This window comes from Acanthisitta chloris, unplaced genomic scaffold (genome assembly GCF_000695815.1).
Source record: "Acanthisitta chloris isolate BGI_N310 unplaced genomic scaffold, ASM69581v1 scaffold1307, whole genome shotgun sequence".
Classification (NCBI taxonomy): Eukaryota; Metazoa; Chordata; class Aves; order Passeriformes; family Acanthisittidae; genus Acanthisitta; species Acanthisitta chloris.
Genome location: NW_008682955.1, coordinates 117,516 through 129,081, shown reverse-complemented (window position 1 = coordinate 129,081; position 11,566 = coordinate 117,516). Strand labels below are relative to the sequence as shown.

Here is an 11,566-nt window from a genome sequence, read left to right as displayed (position 1 = left end):
TGATTCTGATTACACTATAGAAAGGTCCATTTATTCTACCACATTTAGTAAGCCAATTTAACTTCAATAAATATCTAGCCCTGCACTGCAGAGGATGATTGCACTTCTCTTCCTTAATACTGTAATAGAACTCATTTGAAGATTAACAAATTTACAAATGTTTCTGCTTTATATTTGAAAACCTTATGGATGTTTAATTATTACTGCTTCCACTCTAAACTCTGCTTTCCATTTTATTTGTTAGGTTATTTATATGATTCAAAATACAGCATCCTCTCATAGCTGGCTCTTAAAGTGATCACCTGCATTTAAAGTGCAGTCATTCTTCTGCAGCAAACAAACTGTAAAGGAGGAAATATATCACCTCTAGCTAAAGATGCTTTCTCTTCAGGGAACAAAAATATCCAAAAAGTCAGGCTTTGATTTCTTCCTTATTTAGCCCCTGGAATGTCATCAGTGTGATAGCTGTTACGGCCCTAATTATTTTGACAGAAGACAGACTAAGGACCAAGTCAAATGTTTCTTAGGCATGGTAGTCATAGTGACTATATATGCAGAGAGAAACAAATTCCTCTGCCTTCTGTTCCTTAGTAGGTACCTCCAGAGAACTTGTGGACCCCAGTAGAGAAAACCACAGAAAATGCAAGAGGAATAATGAGTCATGTAGATGTTGTAAAAATAAAACAGAAACTCTCTATTTTCTAGAATAATATTCCTGCTAAATGCAAGAGAGTCCTATTAAATCAGTCTGTGTCTGTGTACAAAAATACATTACTGGGGAAGGGTCCCTTTGTCCTGCTCAATCCTTTAGCAGCCAAGAGATCTAAAAGATCAGGAGGACTTTGGAAAGCAGCTTCTAGGTTTGCATGAAAAAAAGAGCCCAGCAGAAATCAATGGGATTCACAGAGAATGAGCTAGCATAAAATTTCAGAATAAAATTTAAGGCCTTGAAATAGCAGAAGGAGTACCTCTGATGGAGTGTACTTTGCAGCTGCTCTGGAAACTGAGGCCTGGAAACTGGGATGCTTTCATAATTTATAAAATATATAATGGAAAATATTGAGTAGTGTGGTTTGAAGCATTGGTATGCAGCATGGACCTCAGTAAGAGTGACCAAACCCTTCTGAGAAGCTGAGATAATCATTGTGCTGTTTGTAGGTCTCAGTTCTGGATCTCCAAGTACCACAGTTATGCTGCTATGAATATTTAAGCTACCAGTGTGTGTACATAATTAGGAACAGAATCTCCTCTGCTTATGTACTATCTTGTGATAGCAATTCTGTAAATTGAAACTGCTTTAAGATCTTTTGGTATTCATCTTCCTGTTGGTAGTTTCATGTAAAATCCTTAAATCTGGAGGAGGTTTTATTTGAGGGCCTGTTTCTCAGAACATAAATAATAAAAAACAGCAGCAAATTGTGTCTCAGAGTGTGAGAGAGATGTTAAGGATGTTCTTGCAAAACAAGGATTCTTTTTATGCTGCAAAGTCACCCAGTAGCAAAAGAGAAAACTAGCAGAATGTTTGTATCATTCTTCACCTAGGGACATATTATTGTTGTTTCATCCAATGACAATAACAATTACAGCTTTCTATGACACAGGGTTTCTTTTTGCTTGTTTGTTTTTTTACTGTTGAACTGTAGAAGCATTAACTGGTAAAGTGTTTGTGGTCTGTGCAGTGTCTGTTCTTGTTTAGTTGTGCTTGCAGGGTCTAACTAAACAGTCATGTTCTAAAAATATGCAGTTTTCGCCCCAAATATTTCTTAGGGCAATATACAGATAATCATTGTCTCTTGAGCCTTTCCCCAAACTTATATTGCATTCACAAAGTTTATAGGACTTGTTTTGGAAATTGTGTTTTATTCAAAATTATTCAAAACTTCTGTTTTGTTACACCCCCTCCCAATCTTGGCACTTAACAAAGTGGATTGTTTTTTTCCTCTAGCTTCTATTGAGGTTTATGGACCTGTTGAGGCTTAAGTATATGGTTAAATTGTCAGTGTATGCATAAGAGAGAGAGTAGATATATGAGACAATAAGGCATAGTCAAAACTGGAGATCTGTGGAAATTCAGGCAAAATTCAGTGGAGAAACAAGTATTGGACTTTGTTAGCAAACCCAGCAGCTGGGTGTCCAAAACCTGACGTGGATTCATGGTCTTTTTCAGCTCAGGTTCCAGAGAAGTCAGAAATGTGCTGTATGCCTCTCATGCAAGAAGTTAGGTATCTCTGAGGAGAGAATTGATTCAGTTTCTAGAAGCTGGAATTTATTAAGCAGCCTGTTTTATTACAGTCTATCTTCTTCCTTGACTTTGGTAGCTCCTTGGCTTTCTCCTCCTCTCATCCAGGCACTCATAAAGCTGTTGCAAGAGATTACTTGCAGTATTTGTGCCCCCAAATAGTCAAATATAATAAGCTAGGCTCTGAAACAGTCTATATTACTGTATCAAAAGTTTCAAAATTTGTGGAGGTTTCCTCTTTTTTTTTTTTACTCTGGCTTTTAGGATTCAGGATTTCAAGACCTCTCTGAGGATTAGGAATCCAGTTCAAAAGAAAAACAACTACCTGCAAACTAATCATCATGCATGATATGATTTTATTCCCCACAACTTAGAAAAGCTCACTGAGCATTGTGAGCCAGGCAGTATAACCAGCTGAACTGGCAGTGGTGCCTGTGGTAACTCTTTCCTATCCCATTTGGTCACTAACTTCTTCAGCACAAACATGTTTGTTTAAATACTGGACCTATGCTTTGACCTTTTTGTCTATATAGGATGCAAGAATGAGAAAGCTGAACAAATAATCAAGTTTTCACAGTGCCTAATGCTCTAAGAATTACACAAGCTATGAAATCAGCAGTTTAATTCTGACAAACATCTGTCATCTTTTGATTGACGATGCCAATAAAATACACATAATTGTCTGGCGTTCATCTGCTAATTTGTTAGAAGATAAAAGATCAGGATGACTCATCTAGTTATTTTTCACAGAATCCTGAGACTCTCTGATTTAGAGGAAAATCTTCAGTGCAGGTTTTAACATCTTCATTTAATACAAAGAGTAAGTTAAAGGGAAGTTGTTAAGAGATGGATCTAGCAAGGTAAATGATCTGTTCTGTGTATGTGTTAGAGAAAAGGAAGGCAGCTGGGAAAGCTGATTTTGTAATGATAACCACACTCACTGCCACATGAGCTTTGCTTTAAGAAGTTGCTATACAAACAGCTGATAACTGTTTGTTCTGGAGGATTCTGAGAACCAAGTTCAGTTACCTGATGGCTGCCTTCAGCAACCATTTATTCACCAGGCTGGCACAAAAAGATTGAAAATATTTAGACACCTTGTATTTGATTAGAAAATGTAAATCATTTCTCTTAAGGATCACTTGGTGTGATGGTATTAAGGTTGACAGGGGATGTGGCAGCATCTGTAAGCCTCTCTCCAATCGTGCAAACCATGCTATCAAACACATTCCCTCCTACTGGACTTTCTGCCCTGTCAGACAGAGTGATGTGAGGCATTCAGAGAACATAATATAAAAGCAGAATATTTACAGTGTGAGTAGAAAGTGCTGGTTTGAGTGTCAGGGTAGAATCCCCAGTTAAGGCCTTTCCATCTCTGCCCAGGGTAATCCAAGTTTCACACAGTGAAGGCTGCTGACTGCACAGCTCCATTGTGACCTCTGCTATCTGTAGCTGCTGGTCTGTCCATGTGCTAAGAAACTGTGGATGAGGCAGTTTTGACCTGGGAGGTGTGTATCCAGCAGCAGCAGCCAGCCATGTGTCTATAGCTGTGGTTACATATATGTCCAGTGTTTTAGCCAGGCAGCATACAGGAAAATATCCAGGGAAGTATAACCTCTCAAGTTAAGAGGTTTATATCTGTATTGAATGCCCTGCTGATATCAGTAAGAAGTTATTTTGAAAAAATTGAGGTCATATAACTGATGGATACCTGTAGTTTATTTTCTGAAGACTTCAAAGAAACATACAACTTGCTCCTAATTTAGATGTTTTACTGTTTCATTTAAGGAAGAACTATAAATGTTCTAATGTGACAGCCTCTTAAGAGAACATTTTGTAAAGACCTTCTGCTTTTACCAGCAGCCTGGTTATATGTGAACTTTAAAAATATTTATTTTCTGCCACTATTCTTAATGCATTTATTTTGCTATCAGCATATGTTAGAATACTTCTGTTAATTGTAATTCTACAAGTTTCTTCACTGTTCTCATGTTTCTTGTTGTTTGTTCCTATGCTTGCAGTTGTGTGCTGATTTCTGCAGCTTGTAATGCAGGTCTGGTTTTTTTCTTTCCTGAAATAAGGTTGTGTAACACATGATTCTGACCTCAATTTGAAACTACAGTGGATGAAGCAGGGATTATTTCTTGAGTTAAATTCTGTCTGAAGTATAGGTTATGAGAGAACTGGAAATGCTCTGTAGGACTTAAATTTTATGATAGAATACAGGTATAGCTTTCAAAATATGACAGTTAATACTAAAACAGTTATGACAAGCAAAAGCAGAAAAAAATATTTTTTTCAGTTATAAGAGCTGCTTATAAAACAATTTAAAAACAATGTTTATTTTCTGGAATCTGATGTTATCTCTTTGCATGCCAAAACTATAGTTAAATATCAGTTTATTATTTTAGTGTGATTCCATATATTTAAGAATATATTGAGGTTCTGCTTTGCCTTGTGCCATTACAGATTGCAAAGGAATGCAGAATTGAATTTTGGCAGTTGAAAAGCATTTTCTCTTCATTTTTGATTGTGTAGCTTTCTTCCTTATGTTGGTGACTTCACAAGACAAGTCTGAAGTTACTGTTCAGGTTACTCATTCTCATAAGGTTATTATATTTTCTTGTTTTCAGATGTAGCTTCCCCATTTAGCTTTCAGTTGTCTGGCACAAGAGTGAAGAAATGAGATGCAGCCCAGCTGATGTGAAAGCAGAGCTTTTTTTGCAGCATTGTAAACACCCACAAGTAGGGATTGCAGCATGAGCTTCATGTTGAGATGAGTATTGATTTTTCTGTTTAAGTGATACAAACTATTTAAAGGCAAACTAAAAAATACATTGCAGCCCTGTCACTGCATATTACTGTTGTGCACCTTACAGTAACAATAGCATTCCCTAATGAGGTCTATAAAACTAAGCTGCTGTAAATTTATAAGAAAAAAGTCTCTATTTCCAGTAAGTAACTATTTTAGATCCAACACTGGTGTTTAATTTGGAGAAATTAGTGGCAATAGATGAGAGATAATTCAGAACACTGTTTGAGGTGCTGTATTTTTATGTAGTTCACTAAAACTAAAATATTTGCTCAAATGTTATTGGAGCTGAAGCTAACCAAATGTAAATATTTACAACACAGGCTATAGTTTATGAAATTACTGAAGAATTAGGGCAATTAATAAATTAAACCAGAGCCATAAATCTCCTTTTAATTTTGATATCCTTTAAATTAGGTTGTCTAAAAGACAAAGGTATAACTTAATTCAATAGATTGGCTGCCTCTTTTTTTTTTTTTTTTTTTTTAGGAATGACTTTAGAGAAGCTTCTCCAGTACTGGTCTTAGTGTTGAGTAATGGTAAGTCAAATATACCACAGAGTAAGAAAGTTTTTACAACAGGCCAATAGATATGGATATAGTTTTATTTCAGCATTCTGAGTCTGTTTCCTCTCTTCTGAAATACAGAAATATGGTAAGAGTTTGTCCTTTGACTTCTATAGTTTTGTCTTGGTTGTGAAAATGTGGTTGAATTTAGCTCAAGTTTAGCTTGTCCTGCCTGCCCTGAAATGTGACCTTTTTTGTCTGGAGCTGTTGTAGGCTGACAACTGGAATAAATACATCAATGTACAAAATGTATGATCTTTTGCAGAAGCCTTTGAGCTTTCCCTGATATTCAGGATTGGCTTGTTGGCTGCTTTGCTGTGCTAACCAGCCACGGTGTGTTCTGGCCATACAGCACTGAACCCTCAGGTTCCTGCAACTGAGATGAGTTTTACAGGTCAGGCTTGGCAATGTGCTGCTATTTTACAACTGATTCATGCTTGGCACAAGTGTAGTGAGCAGGTACAATTGTTTGGTTACAAAAGATACTAAAACCAAACCAGATCTGGGGTAGCATTAAGGATGTAGTTGAAGAGAAACCACTCTCCTTGTGCCAGGCAGACAGGCAGGTGCTTAATATGATAGCACATGACAGAAATTAAGCTATGTCACTAAGTATACTAATCTGGTACCTGTACTGTCTGTATCAACTTTATTTATTAGAAGACATTTTTCTTTAATTTTCACAGTGTGGTCACAGATTTGTTTTCACCACACTGACTGAGCATTAAATTTGCAACTTTCATCAGCATAGAATTATTACTGTTGGAAGAGACCTCCAGACATGACAAATTGTTATATGGACTAAAAAGAAAAGCAAAAAATAAACAACACTGTCAGTTGCTCAAAAAGTTGCTGCTGGATTATGCTCAGCATTGCCACTTACTTCTTCAAACACTAGTCTTTTCTGAAAACAAATCTTGACAGTCTGTAGTAGTGCTTTGAAAAGCAAATATCATCAGAGTAAGGTTACAGCAGTTAATTTTATGATTCCTTTCTATGTGATAATTTGCTTTTAAAGGATATGTCCATAACAATGTAGTCTCATAATGTACTTGAAAAAGGCAAAAAGAGTTTAGCTTTCAAGGTTCAGTGTAGTGAAAACACCACAGGAAAAACTAAGAATCCCTGAGTCAGCATTTAAAAAATTAGGAATGGTTTTATTAATATTATCTATGCAAATTGCTTTGTTACCAGGAAGCTCTTTAGAAATATCTAGGCACAAAGGCTGGGAATTGAAACTGGTTCAAGGAGTTATGTTTTTAGAAATGATGCAAATCATATTCTTGGATAGTTTGGTTATTCCTACTGAACTTGATCCTGCATGTACATGAACACAGGAAGTATCAAGAGCCATAACAGACAATTTTACAGAGCTATGATCATAGAATCATTAAGGCTGGAAAAGACCTCTAAGATCATCAGGTCCAACCTCACACTTTCTGGTGTGTGTGTTTGCAAAGTTAACTTCCCATCTCCTAGCAATCAAACAAATTTTTGCCCTTCAGTTTCTTAAAAAACTACAGTTTGATCATGGTAAATGAAACAGTGTTTTCACCTGTGGTTAAGAGTAAGCCTAATGTCTGATTCTAATAGTCATTACAGGAAAATTGAGCATCCACTTTCAGCCACAGTCATAGTTATTATTTAATATGTTTTTTTCTGTCACATTTAAAATATTCTTCCCCCTCCTTTAATTACATCCAACTGTCTATTGATTATGGATTGGCTATGTGCACAAATATGAGGGCAAATATAAATCTTATTATACTCTAGAGAAAGTTTCTGATTTGCAAACAGAGTCATTTTAACTAAATGCTAATGATACAGCTACAGCTGTGAGGCTGGAGGTCATAATAGAGGCGGATTTAATTCTTTTAAAAGAGACATTAAAGGATGATGAAAAGCTATGAGTCATTTTTCCTTAACTTTTATTCCCAGTGGCTACATTTCTGACAATACTGGTGTGCAAATATGGGCATGCTAATGTGTGCACAGAAATGAACACAGACCTCAGGCTGAAATCATGGAAATCAAAAAATTCAGGATTTAGAGAAGATCTTTACTTATAGGCTTGATAAATTTTTTTCTCCTGAAGTTACAATGAAGGTATGCATAAAGAGAAGAAAAATAACTAGTAAGTAATAATTTTTTGCCTAAATCCATACAGTAAAATTTTTTTTTGAGGTAGAAAAAAGAATCTATTCCCCTATATGACAGTTTTATAGCAGTTTTCTCACTTGTAATATATGAATTATTGAGAGAAATCTTCAGTGTAATATGGAAACAGCTTAGGAAGTAATTCCTTGGAATTAGTCTTGGGGCAAGCTTCTCTTTATACTGTGAGTAACATGTACTTCATAAGTAAAAGCAATTGATTTCTAACTTAACTGTCCAATTAAAACACTGAATGTGCTGTAGAAGTATGAAAACCCTGTCCCAGATCCCTGAGATCTATTTTTGAAAATAGAAGGAATATTTGCCTAAAAGTAAAACCATGAGCTCTTGTCTTCTTATTGAGACTGTGCAAAGTCCTCTCCTGACATAAACCATTAATGAATGGTATGTATATTTTAAATGAAGACGATTCAATTGTTTAGGTGCCCTACACCAAAACTTCTACAGTAGGAAAAAGTGACTTCAGTGTTGCTGATGTCCAGAGTCAAAGTATAGCTAATATCATACTCTTGCATATTCCCTGCATTGGTTTGCTTTTGGGTGAGTATCAAATTTTGAACAGCAGGCATAAAATGTTGATGTGTCATTTTCAGCATGGTAGTTTTGAATCTGAATGCTGAAATGTACAAAGGCAAAAATTTTAGACAGGAAAAATAATGGTGTATTTTAGCCTAAAGAAACCTTCTATTCCTTTTGAATCCACAGATGACCTTCTAAAAGAAGTGTGGGTTCTGTGATGTGGAATCAGTGTGCTACATTAAGGACAAGTTGCTCATAATTTATTGTTCTTAGTCACAAAAGGAAACCTTAAGGCTTTTAATCTGTTGCAGTTCTTTGTGGTTAGTAATTAACATCCTCCAGCTCAAAGTATCTAGAACTGCCAATGCACTTGACAAATTTACTGTTTCTGCAGTTGTAACATGCACTCTGGTATGGCCTCCACAACCCTGTTTGTGTGGGGAGTGTTCCTACAAATAACCCTGGTGTTGTGTTCATGTAGAGCTCTGGGACCTGTTCTTCCCTCAGATATGTTCCATTGATGGACTACAGCATTTCATAAGGGATAACATCACATGGGCAAATTTGTGACATTAAACTCTAAAATACCACAGTGTGTGGGGGATAGGATTGGCAATCAATAATTTAAAGCATTTAAAACATAATTTGATATACTTCTATGTCCCTTACAGATCACTTACTTTGAGAAGTCTGAGTATCTATGAACTTCTTTATCAAGGTGTCAGTTGTTTGCGTGTAAAGGCTCAGAGCATATTTGAGGGACTGTAGGTCTGGGCTCTTTTCCAGGAAATTCTTTTTCAGCCCACTTCCTCCAGCATGGAAATATTGCTAAAATGAAAAACAAATATTGTTCATAGAGGAAAATTACCTGAGAGAGTCCTCAATACAGACATCCAATTTGAAGTAAAATTCTTAAATGAACTTTTAGACATAACAGTGGTTAAGTACAGCTAGATTGGTGATAATAGTATTTGAGATAACTGTCATCTTCTCTACTCCAGAGCTTCTTTCCAAAGGTAAAAAAATTAAGTCTTGGGGGAATAATAAAATATGCAAAACTTTAATTTTGATCTTCATGATCTAAAGTATTTATATGCCAAACTGGACAAATATTTGCAGCATTCTTTTAGATTGCAGAGAGTGTAATCAGTTTTATCACTTTATCTAGAAAATTGCCAAAACAACTTTTAAATCAAGGCAAGGTTTACAAACACAAGTAAAGAATACATACCTTTTGAAAGAAAAGGGAATTTTGTTAAGAGCTTAAAAAAGAAGAACCTCAAATGTCAAGTTTTGGATTAGCTTTGTATTGTAATTGTGTCTGAAATTATGATTATGGCAAATTATTAAAAATTCCATAGAAGTTTCCATGGTGATTATATTTTTTTTTTTTCCAGTTTTTACCTGTTTCACTACAGCTATGTGAAAAAATGTGTGTCATCCTTGGGTGACCACACTAGTATTTCAGGACTGTGAAAGGAAGAGGATGGATGAGAAAAGAAGCTCATCAGTTGGTACTGTGCTTGAAGACAGGGAGTAAATTTCATCCTTTCAAAGGAAAGAGAATTTCTTTGGGCCAGAGCAGCTGGTACCCACAGCTCACTCTGTGCTGCTAGGAATGGTGCAGCAGTTCACCAGTACATCAGTGGTGCTTCCTGCAAACCTAAGATGGGAGCAGATCTTCCCTCTGTAACGAGTTGTACCAGGTCTATGTTTACCACTTTAATACCATGTTGATTATATAAACTATTGCAAGTATTATGTTATGCTTCCCATCCCAAAGCTGAGTTCAGAATAATTAGGACAGATTCTTCCCTTCTTCCTCCCACAATGGAGATTTTTTCCCAAAGTTTTATACAAGACAGTGGTTGATGAATTAATGTACTTAAACTATAGTGAAAAGATAAATTTGCTACATACCCTCCTTTTGTTTGAACACCGTGCAAAGCATTTTGCAACCTACATTACAGTTCTAGGTCTCAAGATCAATAAAGCTCCCATTAAATAGCTAATTAGTAAAAACAGTGTTTTCCAGGAACACACTGTGACTACTTGATGACACACAATATTGGTCCAGTCAGTACAGGGAGTGTTGGGGACTGTAAGTAGAATCTATCTTCCCTGCTTTTTAGGAGAGTTGCCTAAGGAATATACACAATATATACATTGCACTTCACATCTATACTAAATGCTCTATCCTAAGCTTATCTGGACAGCAGAGACCTACAGTCCACATGTGCCCTTTGCATTTAGTGTACATATTTCACCTTCCAATTCTCAACATTTTGCAGGAGATAAAACACAACTGTTATGAAACATACATTTATTATTTACATTTCTGTGTTGATAGTTACTGGCTGTTAGAGAGGAAAAAATACATGTAGGAGCAAAACATGGGATCTGATGTCATCTTTTATGCATTTAGAACAAATGGTTTGACAGGAAAAGAATGAGATTCACATACTGAATGGAGGACTTCATGGAGCTTAATTTGGGAGCATACAGCACTTCAATATTTTATCCATTTATGTTTCCAAAACAGTAGTAATCCCCAAATATTATTTCTGAAGGAAACACCAATTCCACTGCAAATGCAAAAGAAATGGCATTTGGGAGCACTCTCTGATACCTTTTTCTTGTCTTTGGAGATTCTTGGCTTGATCATAGATATTTCCTCTTATATGCATCTTCAAATTTATACTTAAGTAGCTGCTTCCTTACCTGCCTGATGTGCTGTCTCTTTACAGCAGACACAAAAATATGCTGTTATTCACCAAAGTGACTGCTTTTAAGTTAGTTACACCCAGTAATGATCCAGGCAAATGTGAAAGAGACTGATAAGTACATTAAATAATATTCCTTAATGGCTACTTTTGACTTCAGAAACCAAATCTGTGAAGACTGTATGAAAGCCTCCAGATTTTTTTTTCCAAAAAGCTGCTATCAGTCATGTTCTTGGTAATTCCAGCACAGAACACACATAAAGCTGTACCTTTATAGTTACTAGTGCTACGTCCATTATTGCACACTGCCTCAGGGTCAGGCTTTTGGCTTCCTCTCGGATCACATGGTCCTGCAAAGCAAGTGAAGACTGCAGTTGGTTTTGAAAGAGAGACAGCATTGTGGCCTGTTTGTTCTTGGAAAAACAAATAAACAAGCAAATCTGCCAAATGCCCCCCCAAGGACTTATGATTAACAGGGATTAATTCGACTTCAGACTTCTTTCACAACAAATTATAACCTAGAACAATCATG

General features: G+C 36.1%; 1 protein-coding gene across 1 annotated transcript in view; it reads right to left on the bottom strand.

The window, feature by feature from the left end:
• Positions 1–11,566, bottom strand: part of UNC13C (unc-13 homolog C (C. elegans)) — a 131,170-nt gene that overhangs the window by 4,548 nt on the left and 115,056 nt on the right. Inside the window, exons 28-29 of the mRNA XM_009078702.1 lie at positions 11,304–11,384; positions 8,992–9,139 (exon numbers count right to left, since the gene is read on the bottom strand). Of these exons, the coding sequence (XP_009076950.1) occupies positions 8,992–9,139; positions 11,304–11,384 (229 nt within the window). The remainder of the gene's footprint in view (positions 1–8,991; positions 9,140–11,303; positions 11,385–11,566) is intronic.